Source organism: Solanum stenotomum, chromosome 8 (genome assembly GCF_019186545.1).
Source record: "Solanum stenotomum isolate F172 chromosome 8, ASM1918654v1, whole genome shotgun sequence".
NCBI lineage: Eukaryota > Viridiplantae > Streptophyta > Magnoliopsida > Solanales > Solanaceae > Solanum > Solanum stenotomum.
This window is the reverse complement of record NC_064289.1, coordinates 17,025,942-17,040,051: the sequence shown is the minus strand read 5'-3', so window position 1 is coordinate 17,040,051 and position 14,110 is coordinate 17,025,942. Positions and strand designations below refer to the sequence as shown.

Genomic DNA, 14,110 nt, shown 5'->3' with positions numbered 1-14,110 from the left:
TATATATATATATATCCCAAGTAGCGCCAAACCTATAAGGATAAGGTTTTTCCAATCCTATAAGAACAATATTTTCCTTTTCCAAATCTATTAGGACAAAGGGTCTTCTAAACCAATAGGAATTATTGTTTCCTAAAATACACAAGGGAATAATTCAAGAAATAATTAACATCTATATTTTTGGTGTAAAGACATAGGATTCGAGGATTCAGATCAACTTTTATAGTTCTTAGGATCCTTGTAAGTATTACACTTTTTGTTCTTTTATGATTTTCTAAAGGTCCCCAACATATCCTTAATGTTGAAGTATACATTGTTACCAATTCTAAAAAAATTACCAAACTCTAAGACAAGAAACTAGAAGGATAATACAACGACTAATAATATAGAGAAATAAGTGAGGAAACACTTAACTATCTAACTTACCTTCTACCCAAATTGGTGACCTCCATAACCCCTATCTAAGGACATGTCCTCGGTAAGATTAAGTTCTGACAAATCATGTCTAATCACATATATCTAATGTTTCATTGGCCTACCCCTACCTCTCTTGAAACCATTCATAGCCAACCTCTCACACTTCTGCACTAAATCATATGTGCGTCTTCTTTGTACGTGTCTGAACCATCACAACCTCGTGTAATGACCCTAAAGTTCATTTTTTAAAACTTTTTGTCACGACTCAAGGGTACCCCGAGATGTAACATGGCGTATAGAACCCTGAAGGACTCCATACAAGCCACTTATCATATCATAACATAAAGTAATAGAACAATAAAGAGTTAAACAATATTTAAGTCCAAAATAGCTTTATAGAAAAAGTGGAAGTCTAACTCTTTTATCAACATAGTCATCTGTTACAATCGAATGGGAGTGGGCCTAGCCCATACATCATGTTCAAAAAGAAAATACGAAAGATAAACTAGAATAAGGAAAGTCCGTCCTCAAACCATGAGGACTCACCAAGCTCGGAAAGAATCAAAGTCCAAGCTCTAGCCACTAAAATGGGAACCCTACCTGTCGGACCCTACATTTGGGAAAATGTAGGCAAGAGTATTTTGTTAGTACAAAAATGCACTAAGTATGATAGTTATGCATAAAACATTTTAAACATGCTAAGAAGGAAATTTCATTTTATGACATGCAATTGACCAATTAAAACATAATATAAGAGGGTTAGAAAACATAAGTCATAACATCATGGTCAATGCAAGCTAAATCATCTTTAAGCCTTTGAACACATATGAGATATTTCTTTAAGTAACCTTAGTTCATTAATCATCTTGTTGTGGGAAAATTAGCCTTAACCGACATAGAGACCATGTGAGCTAAAACATAATCACCCGGTGTCTCCCACACCGAAAAGGGTTGTTCTACATGCCTAAGGTAGAACCATGAAGTTCTAGGTTAAGTGGATCCACTATCTAATAATCCTATGAGGGCACATAGTTTATGGGATAAGGAGATTGTTACTAGAAACCCAGCCTCTACTAACGGGAGAGCTTCCATCTCATGAGACTTTTTCTAGAAACCCGGCCTCTACTAACGGGAGATCTTTCATCTCAATGTCAATATCCACTCGGTGCTAAATATAATTCCCAATAAATAGTATTTTCTTACTTATTCTCATTATCCATGGAAAGACATGTCATCTTGTCAATCCAAGCTAGTTAATTAGGATATAGCTCTTATTCATTGATTTGATTAGGTGAGAATAGCCTTTCAACTTTAGTATCCTTTCTATGTGAGAAAACCTTTCACATCATGGTTGTAAGTGTTTTATGAGAATAACCTTTCAACAACACCACAACAACAACAACAACATTGACACTTCACTCTCAAAGCACCCTTCCAACATTTACATAGTTTCTATAAGATCATGCATAAACTCATACTTTGCCCTTTCAAGGTTCAAAGTTTGTTTTCAATCACCAAATCTAGAATTCAAACATTAGATAGGGATTTTATCATAAATTCATGTAATTCTATTACTTCATGATTTAGATCATAAAACTCCTCTTTCGTAATCAACAACCCACATTATGAGATCACAATTTGGAAAATACAGGGGTTTGCATGGGTTCATAGGGGAAACATCATAAAAGCATTGTAAATCATCAATTCATGCATATTTAAACATAGTTAAATCATTAAGATCAATAATCAAAAGAACTCATGGTGATTGAAGAAAATCCTAGCAAATTGGGGAATTCTACCATTTGAGATAAAGAAATTTGGGGACTCCATGAATGAAAGATATTCATGGATGAAAACTACCACACCTCAAGTCAAATTGCTTATCTTCAATGGAGAATTTGGATCCTTAGCTTGAAATCCTAAGTGAAATCTTCTTCAAGTTCTAGAGAGAGAATATTTGGGAGGAGTTGGTTTTTCTTTTGGGAATTTGGAAGAATGACATAAATAGGGTGAATTTGGGGGTAAAAAGACTTATATAGGGGTTCTAAATATAGGCAAAATGACATAGTATAGGTACTAATTATTAGGAAAAGACCCAACTGCCCTTGAGTTAACTATCATCTGTCACCGACCTACCAACCGACGGACCAATCAACGGATCGTGGATGGACCTACGGTCCGTCCTGGTGAACCGCGGTTGGTGGTCAGAGACTTTTGTCCTGACCTACGGTTCTTGGACCACGGGTCGTAGACCCCACTAGGTCCAACCGTGGTCCATGCCTGGACAATTCCTGAGGCACCCATCCACGAACCCACCTAGGGTCTGTGGCCCACACCACGGGCCATGGTTGTCCCTCGTGGATGGCACCTGGGAGTTCTGAAATATGTTAAGCTTCCCTTTTTCGGATACGGAGTGTTACACTTTTGGAAAAAATATCATGTTTTCCCTCTCTATAGTTGTCCCAAGTCATGATTTTCAGTTTATGAAGTTGGTTTTAAAATTGGATTGGAAAGTTGAGACTTTTGGAAGTTTTAGAGTTTTGGACACCTCAAGTTGTTAAAAGTGGTTTTTGGCAACAATCGAAACTATGAGTCTCGAAAGGGTCTTTAGTTTGTTCCATCAGCTCCAGAATGCGAAATTTGATCTAGAAAGTAGTTGTTTTCAATTATGGAGTCCTTTTCATGGATTTGATCCCTTGAGTTGGTAGTTTAAGTATAATTAGGCCAAGTTCAAAGTTTGAACGTTGGGATTGGAATTTCGATGACACCATTGTATTCGGGGGATGATTTTAGTCCTACGTGAGGTCTTGGTTGAGTTTTCAGAGGTTCCAAGGGCAGTTTAGTGTTTTTGAGTAAAAGTTAGTTTATTGCGACTTAAACGGATACTGGGTCAAGGAGACTTCGTATCTGTGTTTCGACGTTCCATTGAGTCTGGAATGTCAAGTTTGGTTGGGTAGCATATCTGGTTTGTGTGTGCGAAATTCCAAACGAATCCCGAGGGTTCATTAGGTGATTTTGTTGAGTCTTGGTGTTTGATGATGTGTTGTATCTGATGCATGCTAAGTATTCTTTGTGATTGCGAGGCTCTTGGTCGCGGTCAAATTGGTATGTGGTCTTGTGCTTCACGATCGCATGAGGATGTTGCAATTGCAATAGCATCTTGAGCATCATGATCGTGTGGCCCTGTGTCGCGATCGTGATGGTCAATTAATGAGTTGACCAACACTACTCATCACAATTGCAAGGTATGGGGTCGCGATTGTGAAGGGTAAAAGTGACCTGGATAAATTCTTCTTTCCAAAATCGGGGATTCATCCTCATTTCACCATTTTTGAACTTTGGAAGCTCGGTAAAGGCAATTTTAAAGGGGCTTTTCGAGATTCTTCAATAGGGTAGCGATTTTTAACTCCCGTCTTTATTACCCACTGTTTACTTCAAGCTTTTATTACCCCATCAGTAGAGGCTATTTAATTCCTAATTTTGAAGTCAAACTTTTTGAGTTTTCTCAAGAATTTGGATTTTTAGGAAAATGGTGATTTGAGCTTGGTTTCCTATTCATTACAAGTATCTAGTCAGTCCACACAAATTTATATTTTTTTTATTCCCTTTTGGTGGATCTTTTTATTATTGAAGTTAATTTTGTCCATGATTATACAGTCAGTGCGCGTAGTTAGGGATGAAGCTTCATTGAAAATTACACCATATAGATAGGGAAAATGATTTTTTTTGCATATCTGTAAGTTGTTGAATCTGCTTGGCATAAAAACTATTAAAATCCTAGCTCCGCCACTACTGGTAGTTCACTAACCTTATGCCAATTTTTTTTCATTATTTAGATATTGGTTTTGACTCAGATACGAAAGAGAGGACTACATCTTCAGGGACAAAAATGCAGCCTTTACAGTCTGATTCTCCTTTCGGAGCCATTACTTGTAAGGCTGGTAACCGAATCTGTAGCCGTTTAACAGCAGAAAATCCTTTGACGGGAACCAGATTTTGTGATCTCTGTTGCAGTGAGCCTGGTTTTTGTGGAGACTGCTGTTGTATACTTTGCAGTAAGCTTATCACTTTGGACTATGATGGGTTCAGTTACATCCGATGTGAAGCTACAGTAGTTGATGGCCACATATGTGGACATGTTTCCCATCTAGAGTGTGCTCTACGAGCTTACATGGCTGGGACAGTCGGAGGAAGCATCAATTTGGATGCAGAGTATCTCTGTCGATATTGTGATTCAAGGACGGATTTGGTTCCACATGCGTTGAAGCTTTTAAATATTTGCACATCCGTTGCTTCTTATGCTGACATCGAAAAGATTTTGAATGTTGGCATTTGTATTTTGCGTGGCTCACAAAAAAGTAGTGCAAAAGAGTTGTTGCATCGTATTGAATCAATCAATGCAAAGGTATAGCTAATTGATTAATGGTACTTTGTTTCCTATGATTCCATCTTTTTTCCAGTTTTGAGGTTTACAGTTACTAGAATGACCAATTTGATAATCATATCAGCTTATGAAAGGAGTCAGCATTCAAGATGCATTCAAAAAGGAAAGCTGTGTGGATAGCACTGGTAACTTCTCTGCCTTGTCATAGTCTTGTTTGTGTTGACCTGTCACTTTGACTTGAATATCTGTATTTGAGCAAGATATTTATGTGTAAATGTGGTTATTTTGTTAAGTACCGTCTATTTCGTGATACAAATATATACATCTGCATTGTAAGTTTTATCTGTTTCAGTGCTTCCTGTTGTCCACAAATACCAAAAACACTTGGTGCAAACTAAACTGCAATATGACCAGAAAATAAAATTGGAGATCCTTGGAAAGGGTACGAAAGAGGAATTATCTGTTGCACAACCAGTGCATCAGTTAAATGCTATCCAACTGCACCTTGGTCCTAACTAGTGAAGGAAATGAATAGCTTCCTTATTAAGAGTTTGGAACCTTGGTGTAATCGGCCTAAAGAGAAAGGAATGGATCACTCAAGGATCTCTTGTAGGGTGCTGTTTTGGTCAATTGCAGCAGTAACATCTCCTGGCGTAAAGAGTTCTGCCTAGCCCCTATGGCATAGAATTGAATGTCACATCCATGATCTGTCTCACCACATTAGTATGTAAAACATAAGAGGATGGTGTGGGGTGGGGAGGTGAATCGAAATTCTTTTCGAATGTTAGTCAAGTTATAATTGGTCGACTGTTGATTTCTTCAAGTCGACTACCCTAGAGTTTAGACGATTAGATAAAACAACATATTATATAAGGCATAAAGAGATAAAAGACAGTTGACACAAATATTTTTATACTAGTTCGGATCACCGATGTGGTNTGAGCAAGATATTTATGTGTAAATGTGGTTATTTTGTTAAGTACCGTCTATTTCGTGATACAAATATATACATCTGCATTGTAAGTTTTATCTGTTTCAGTGCTTCCTGTTGTCCACAAATACCAAAAACACTTGGTGCAAACTAAACTGCAATATGACCAGAAAATAAAATTGGAGATCCTTGGAAAGGGTACGAAAGAGGAATTATTTGTTGCACAACCAGTGCATCAGTTAAATGCTATCCAACTGCTCCTTGGTCCTAACTAGTGAAGGAAATGAATAGCTTCCTTATTAAGAGTTTAGAACCTTGGTGTAATCGGCCTAAAGATAAAGGAATGGATCACTCAAGGATCTCTTGTAGGGTGCTGTTTTGGTCAATTGCAGCAATAACATCTCCTGGCGTAAAGAGTTCTGCCTTAGCCCCTATGGCATAGAATTGAATGTCACATCCATGATCTGTCTCACCACATAAGTATGTAAAACATAAGAGGATGGTGTGGGGTGGGGAGGTGAATCAAAATTCTTTTCGAATGTTAGTCAAGTTATAATTGGTCGTTGATTTCTTCAAGTTGACTACCCTAGAGTTTAGACGATTAGATAAAACAACATATTATATAAGGCATAAAGAGATAAAAGACAGTTGACACAAAGATTTTTATACTAGTTCGGATCACCGATGTGGTGCCTAATCCAGTCCCCTTGGGTTACAAGGGTTTCCTTAGAGCTTGAATATTTATGGTTAGACAGATTGCCTGTTGTGAACTCCTTGACCTGAAAGATTCCAGTTTACTTGTCGATCACATCCTCTACTCTTATAGTTTTCTAATCTCTCCGTATCTTTTCTTTTCACTAGTAAACTATATTGAATACAGTAATAAAAGAGTGACTAGAGTTTTTGGTCGAGGGAAATTGCTCAATCTTCTTCTTACAAAATCAGATAGAGAAAAGTGGTCGAAAGATAATCTTATTCACTCAGTACCCAAACTTTAAATACGACAGATAAGAACAACCTACATCTAAACTTAAGGAAACCAACTACCTGAACTCCTAAACAATAGGGGGAGTTTTCTATTGATACTCCAAAACAGTATTAGTTACGGTAACTAATAATTACAGTAACTAAATACTTAATACACCCGCTCAAGTTAGGCGTAGTGCAACAATGATAAATATTATAACTTACCAAGGGTGCGCCTGTAGAGTGTAGCATTAGCAAGCGGAGAACGATCAACTGCCCGAGGTAGTTTACCAGAGCACATTGGATTAACGACTCCTTTACAATCTTGCATATCCAATTCAGACAAAATGTCAAGAATGTATTTGGATTGAGAGAGAATAAGACCACCTGGCACTTTTTTAACTTCGACACCCAAAAAGTAGTCCAAGTAACCAAGATCCTTCATGGAAAACCGAGAACCCAAGGAATCAATAACATGTCTAATCAAGCTGGGATGACTTCCCGTGATCAAAATGTAGGATTAGGCGATGGAGTCGGATTGCAAACTGACGTTGGAGTTTCCTCTTTGGAGTCAACTTTTTCCCAGATCAGTTAAGAAAATTTGTTCCTTACATCTAAAAACATAGTTTTAAAAGGTGACTAGAGTTTTTGGTCAAGGGAAATTGCGCAATCTTCTTCTTACAAAATCAGATAAAGAAAGTAGTCAAAAGATAATCTTATTCATTCAGTACCCAAACTTTAAATACGACAGATTAAGAACAACATACAGCTAAACTTAAGGAAACTAACTACTACCTGAACTGATAAACAATAAGGGGAGTCTTCTATTGATACTCTAAAACAATATTAGTTACTGTAACTAATAATTACAGTAACTAATGCTTAATACTTCTGTGATGATGATCTGCTTTTATATTGCTTGGCTGCTTCTTTACCATTGCTTGGACAGAATGGAATTGATATCAATTTTCTGATCTTCAATTAATCTCTGATTTGGAATATCACTGAGATTGATCAGAGAAGAAGAGAAGTTGCAAAATCTTCTTATCTGGTTTTCAGTGTTTTGCTTTTAAGGTAACCCAAGGGATTTTCTCCTTAAATCAAGGTATTCAAATTTGTCCGAGTGTCCTGCTCTTTCTTGTGGTTAGCGTGTGCTCTTTTTCCTTCATTCAAATCTATCTTTAGACAAGTCATTCTTCCTTGATTATGCCTTCTTTACCCAGATTTTGGATGTCTCATTTTTTTGACACAGATCATTAAGGATTAGTGTCATCATTAAAACGTATGTTAAAATACAAGTTGATGAAACTAACGTTAGTTATTGGTTCTCTGCCTTTAGCAATACTGCTCAGATTTACTGGACCCTATCTGTTAGACTGATATGCAGATAGATATTGTTGTTATTGTTCTTGTGATTCTACTTGTTGGGCTTGATGTGCAACCATATTTTCTAATGATGATTGTCTATATGTTGTGTCTTTCGTATTTCTGGAATTCTGGTTCAATGCTCAATTTGCTAGTATTATCGAATCTTGTGGCAATTCATACCCTACATATTTCTAATGTCATGTAGGATTCTTTTAATCCTTCAAATTTTGGACAATGGTTTTCATGAAGTTAATTTCTGGATTTTTCAGCTAACTCTGGTACCTCGCAAGATCAAAATCTCTGTCAGAAGCAAAAGACAATGAATGATTCCAATCAGCCTGAACTTTGATTGCAAAGGGGAGGTAACAAGTACACAGTGGAATGTGCAAGCTAGTCCGAACGTCATTGTCATTAAAAAATTATTTGGTACTATGATTTGGTACATTGCTACTCGTACATTTATAAATTATCACCATGTGCTCAAACAGAAAGAGCCCAAGTTTGTTCATTATTCGGATGAGCTATATGCCTTGTTGTTTAAGCAAAACATACATATGTATGTTACAATTGACAAGGACTCGTTGTTTTGCATATGTACTATTTCACATATGGTGTTCAAAGTTAATCTCGATAAAGTGTAACTTTATACTTGAAGTTTTATATTTGACAAAGTGCAACTTTATACAATGTTTGAAGTTTTATATGGCTGAAGTTTAGGTATATCGTATACATGATTAATTGATACATCAAATATGAAAAAGTTAACTACTGTACGAGAACAAGTTGGTCAACGTCTCTCCGAACACCTCTAGATCCATTATCAAACTCTCCACGGCCATGGTCATCCTTGGGCACCGTCACTATAAGCTCTCCGTCCACAAATACCGCCGTGGCCAGCTCGGGCATAGCCGAAGCAGGCAACCTGTACCTCCATGTATCCACCTTCAATTGTTCATCCTCATCACCGTCTCCATTTCCCTTTCTCACAACGATCTTCGTTACCCCAGGATGAATCTCTACTGCCTGTGCCTTCAATTGTCCATTCCCAGCTCCTTCTAGTTCGATTCTTGCCACGAAACGGAAGAATCCTTCCTTCTCTTCCACCACCACATCTGCATCAGAACAGAACGGCAATTCCAGAAAGTAGTTAAATACGTGAGGAAGTCTCCGGAGTTTCTTCATTGCGGAATTAGGAATGTGTTGTTGCTGTTCTGAAAAATTAGAATCAATTCCGCCAATGTTTGGTTTCAGGGAGAGAGGATGTACTCTCATACCCTGAATTGTTGGGGTTGAAACGATAAGAAGAAGAAGACAAATGTTGAAAAGGTTCAAAATTCCAATAGGGCAATTTGGGATTCTATTAACCCCAGATGGGAAGATTGATAATTGCATTAGATTGTTTGTCTGTATATTTTAAAGGGGTTTTGGGTTATAAAGAGAGGTTCTTAGAAATGAAATAGCTGGGGAGGTAGATTTAAAATAGTGAACAGGATCGAGCTTGAGGCGGTGGAGATTTCTTCGGAAAGAAGAAAAACAAGAGAATTATTTTTAACCAGACAGATTTGGTTTGATATAGAATGTAAAATAGTGTGATAATCAAAAACCCATAAACAATATAACTAAAATAGTATGATAGTCGAATATACATAAACAATATAGGTTGAGAACTACAAGAGTACGGCTAGTATTATAGGAGGCACTAACAAGTCTAAACTTTCGCAAGGCAAGAAAATTCTCCACCCCTGCTATTTCTCAACCCTAATATACAACCTTCACTTCTCCTTATGTAGAGTCATGTCTTCGATAATATAAAGATTTTCCATGTCATGTCAAATTACTTCTCCCAATGCACCTTCTTTATACATTCTCAAACCATCTCAGTTTCTCTTCCTCGTCTTATCCGCCACAAAAGTCACTCCCACCTTTTCCCAAATAACCTCGTTCCTAATTTTATTGCTCTTGATTTGATTCATTGCATTAAATAATAAACACTATACTATATAACAACTTAAAACTTATATTTGGCTCACAACTATATAAAATTTTGCTTATAATTATACCCTTGGACAAGATAAACTTTGCAGAAATTGAAAAGGAATTACCAAAACATTGGTAACAAGTACAAATGTTTATACCATAAATTTATTTCTTCTAACTAAAACATGCTGGGAATTCAGAACTCAAATTTGATTTCATCCAAATATTTCAAATGGAGATGAACAGTTAACTTCCCCTATGTTAACCCTTTATAACTAGCTTATGTTGAAATCTGTACATCATCCCTGAATAACTGAAATGCAAATGGAGCCATAATATATACAAGCAGCTTGGAGGTAATACCAATTCCAGCTAGAGATTTGGTGCATGACTCATTCAGCTATGATGCAAGACTCCGTGTATCAAGGAGAGAGCAGCAACACAGAAAGACGTCGACATAGTTCTACTTTTCACATTAATTCAGGCACATGCAAGGGGCATTTGTGAGGGCTACTTGGTCAATTGAAGAAAGCTCAAACATCCATGTTCTCCTTGTGACGCATCCTATGCCTGCGCTGAGACCTTTTCTGGTTATAGTTACGCCTTCTAGGCGGTGAGCTAAATGTGTCAGGATGATGAATATCTTGGACACTTGCTGAAGACCTAAATATGCAGTCAAATGGGTCTTCAATTGCCTCCAGAACATCAGCTCCTGCACTCATCTACATTTATGAACAAAGACTCCAGTTAACAAATAACTTACAAAGTTGCATATTCAGCAATGGCAAAGGGTGTGTTAGGTATGGAAGAAAACATTTTCCTTTCTAATTTTTCCATGTTCCGCTGATCAAAATTTTTGGAAACAAGTTCCTTGAAAATGAGAAAAATGACGTCCATAGCAGAAGTAGGGAAAACAAGTTCTACAAGTGGCGTTCTTCATTGATCGTTTCTTTCTCACCTCCAAGTTCCAACACAACTCATTTCACCCTCACCACTCCACGTCGCGTCCCTACCTCCACACCCCCACCTCCCATGGTATTTGTCTAGATTATATACAAATGCTTTAAGGATAATATTTTGTTTATTTACGTAAAGAACACAAGAAAATAAGAAATAAACCCACTTATATTTACATTTTACTTCCTACTGAACACATCCAAAGCAATGACTGAGCTGAAGGAATTTATCTCCAAGCAGGGACTTGTTAAGCTTCTCCTCCCTCCTCATTTAGACAGTATAAAACCCCAGTGAACACTACACTCTGCTATTTGGGTGGGCAGCTTCCATCATTACAGGAAATTTTCACTAAATGTTACTTTTTAGTACTTTTAGTCATGTGTACGAAATTTGGATATCTTGTCCATACTCTAATAAGTAAAATCTTGTATAACAGATGTCCGACATTCTCCAGTACTACTCTCNTCCTTCCTTCTCTTCCACCACCACATCTGCATCAGAACAGAACGGCAATTCCAGAAAGTAGTTAAATACGTGAGGAAGTCTCCGGAGTTTCTTCATTGAGGAGTTAGGAATGTGTTGTTGCTGTTCTGAAAAATTAGAATCAATTCCTCTGATGTTTGGTTTCAGGGAGAGAGGATGTACTCTCATACCCTGAATTGTTGGGGTTGAAACGATAAGAAGAAGAAGACAAATGTTGAAAAGGTTCAAAATTCCAATAGGGCAATTTGGGATTCTATTAACCCCAGATGGGAAGATTGATAATTGCATTAGATTGTTTGTCTGTATTTTTTAAAGGGATTTTGGGTTATAAAGAGAGGTTCTTAGAAATGAAATAGCTGGGGAGGTAGATTCAAAATAGTGAACAGGATCGAGCTTGAGGCGGTGGAGATTTCTTCAGAAAGAAGAAAAACAAGAGAATTATTTTTAACCAGATTTGGTTTGATATAGAATGTAAAATAGTGTTATAACGAAAACACATAAACAATATAAGTAAAATAGTATGATAGTCGAAAACACATAAACAATATAGGTTAAGAACTACAAGAGTACGGCTAGTACTATAGGAGGCACTAACAAGCCTAAACTTTCGCAAGGCAAGACAATTATCCACCCCTGCTATTTCTCAACCCTAATATACGACCTTCACTCCTCCTTACGTAGAGTCATGTCTTTAGTAATATAAAAAAATTTCATGTCATGTCTAATCACTTTTCCCAATGCACCTTCTTTGTACATGCTCAAACCATCTCAGTATCTAATTCTCATCTTATCCGCCACAAAAGTCGTTCCTAATTTTATTACTCTTGATTTGATTCATTGCATAAAATAATAAACATTATACTATATAACAACTTAAACTTATATTTGGCTCACAACTATATAAAATTTTGCTTACAATTATACCCTTGGACAAGATAAACTTTGCAGAAATTGAAAAGGAATTACCAAAACATTGGTAACAAGTACAAATGTTTATACCATAAATTTATTTCTTCTAACTAAAACATGCTGGGAATTCAGAACTCAACTTTGATTTCATCCAAATATTTCAAATGGAGATGAACAGTTAACTTCCCCTATGTTAACCCTCTATAACTAGCTTATGTTGAAATCTGTACATATCCCTGAATAACTGAAATGCAAATGGAGCCATAAATATATACAAGCAGCTTGGAGGTAATACCAATTCCAGCTAGAGATTTGATGCATGACTCATTCAGCTATGATGCAAGACTCCGCGTATCAAGGAGAGAGCAGCAACAAAGAAAGACACCCACATAGTTCTACTTTTTGCAGTAATTTCAGGTACATGCAAGGGGCATTTGTGAGGGCGACTTGGTCAATTGAAGAAAGCTCAAACATCCATGTTCTCCTTGTGACGCATCCTATGCCTACGCTGAGACCTTTTCTGGTTATAGTTACGCCTTCTAGGCGGTGAGCTAAATGTGTCAGGATGATGAATATCTTGGACACTTGCTGAAGACCTAAATATGCAGTCAAATGGGTCTTCAATTGCCTCCAGAACATCAGCTCCTGCACTCATCTACATTTATGAACAAAGACTCCAGTTAACAAATAACTTACAAAGTTGCATATTCAACTATGGCAAAGGGTGTGTTAGGTATGGAAGAAAACATTTTCTGGAAAATGTTTTCTAATTTTTCCATGTTCCGCTGATCAAAATTTTTGGAAACAAGTTCCTTGAAAATGAGAAAAATGACATCCATAGCAGAAGTAGGGAAAACAAGTTCTACAAGTGGCGTTCTTCATTGATCGTTTCTTTCTCACCTCCAAGTTCCAACACACCTCATTTCACCCTCACCACTACACATCGCGTCCCTACCTCCACACCCCCACCTCCCATGGTATTTATCTAGATTAAATACAAATGGTTTAAGGATAATATTTTGTTTATTTACGTAAAGAACACAAGAAAATAAGAAATAAACCCACTTATATTTACATTTTACTTCCTACCGAACACATCCAAAGCAATGACTGAGCGGAAGGAATTTATCTCCAAGCAGGGACTTGTTAAGCTTCTCCTCCTTCCTCATTTAGACAGTATAAAACCCCAGTGAACACTACACTGCTATTTGGGTGGGCAGCTACAGGAAATTTTCACTAAATGTTACTTTTTAGTACTTTTAGTCATGTGTACGAAATTTGGTTATCTTGTCCATACACTAATAAGTAAAATCTTGTATAACAGATGTCTGACATTCTCCAGTACTACTCTCTGATTCATATTTTAAATAACTTTGAAGGCAGTAGTTGCATACTCACATTAATTTGCCTGCGCTGTAGATTGGTCTTCCTCAGATCAGTTTTCACCGAATTGATTTTCTTATTGTAAGAGTCATCATCATATGTCATATGAGCAGAAGCAAGATCTTCCTCAAAGGAATTCCGAAAGCGCCACCTTGGTTTTGGCTGGTCTGTTGAGTCATCGTAATAAACATTTTCACAGAAAAAATGTTTGGAGACACGTTGCAATACATGTGAATCATGCTGATACTTCTTCAACATTCTATCAAGTCAAAATATACATTCAGTACATAGTTAATGTTGGGGAAGAAAACAGAAGAAATTATCACAAAACACTT

General features: G+C 36.9%; 3 protein-coding genes across 6 annotated transcripts in view; 1 reads left to right on the top strand and 2 right to left on the bottom strand.

The window, feature by feature from the left end:
* The window catches only part of LOC125872246 (uncharacterized), a 12,520-nt gene extending 7,200 nt beyond the window's left edge, over positions 1 to 5,320 (top strand). Inside the window, exons 2-4 of the mRNA XM_049552963.1 lie at positions 4,254 to 4,822; positions 4,926 to 4,986; positions 5,154 to 5,320. Of these exons, the coding sequence (XP_049408920.1) occupies positions 4,254 to 4,822; positions 4,926 to 4,986; positions 5,154 to 5,320 (797 nt within the window). The remainder of the gene's footprint in view (positions 1 to 4,253; positions 4,823 to 4,925; positions 4,987 to 5,153) is intronic.
* The window catches only part of LOC125874446 (uncharacterized), a 341,050-nt gene extending 331,563 nt beyond the window's left edge, over positions 1 to 9,487 (bottom strand). For 2 of the 3 annotated variants that reach the window (XM_049555343.1, XM_049555342.1), the window contains exon 1: positions 8,873 to 9,487. In XM_049555343.1, coding sequence (XP_049411300.1) covers positions 8,873 to 9,458 — 586 coding nt within the window. In that variant the 5' untranslated portion in view covers positions 9,459 to 9,487. The remainder of the gene's footprint in view (positions 1 to 8,872) is intronic. The other variant, XM_049555341.1, reaches the window with a different exon arrangement.
* A 1,040-nt stretch (positions 9,488 to 10,527) lies between these two features.
* LOC125874441 (uncharacterized) overlaps positions 10,528 to 14,110 on the bottom strand; it is an 11,054-nt gene continuing 7,471 nt past the window's right edge. Inside the window, exons 5-6 of one of the 2 annotated variants that reach the window (XM_049555335.1) lie at positions 13,791 to 14,034; positions 10,528 to 10,765 (exon numbers count right to left, since the gene is read on the bottom strand). In XM_049555335.1, coding sequence (XP_049411292.1) covers positions 10,577 to 10,765; positions 13,791 to 14,034 — 433 coding nt within the window. In that variant the 3' untranslated portion in view covers positions 10,528 to 10,576. Of the gene's footprint in view, positions 10,766 to 12,804; positions 13,048 to 13,790; positions 14,035 to 14,110 lie in introns of those variants that run through there. The other variant, XM_049555336.1, reaches the window with a different exon arrangement.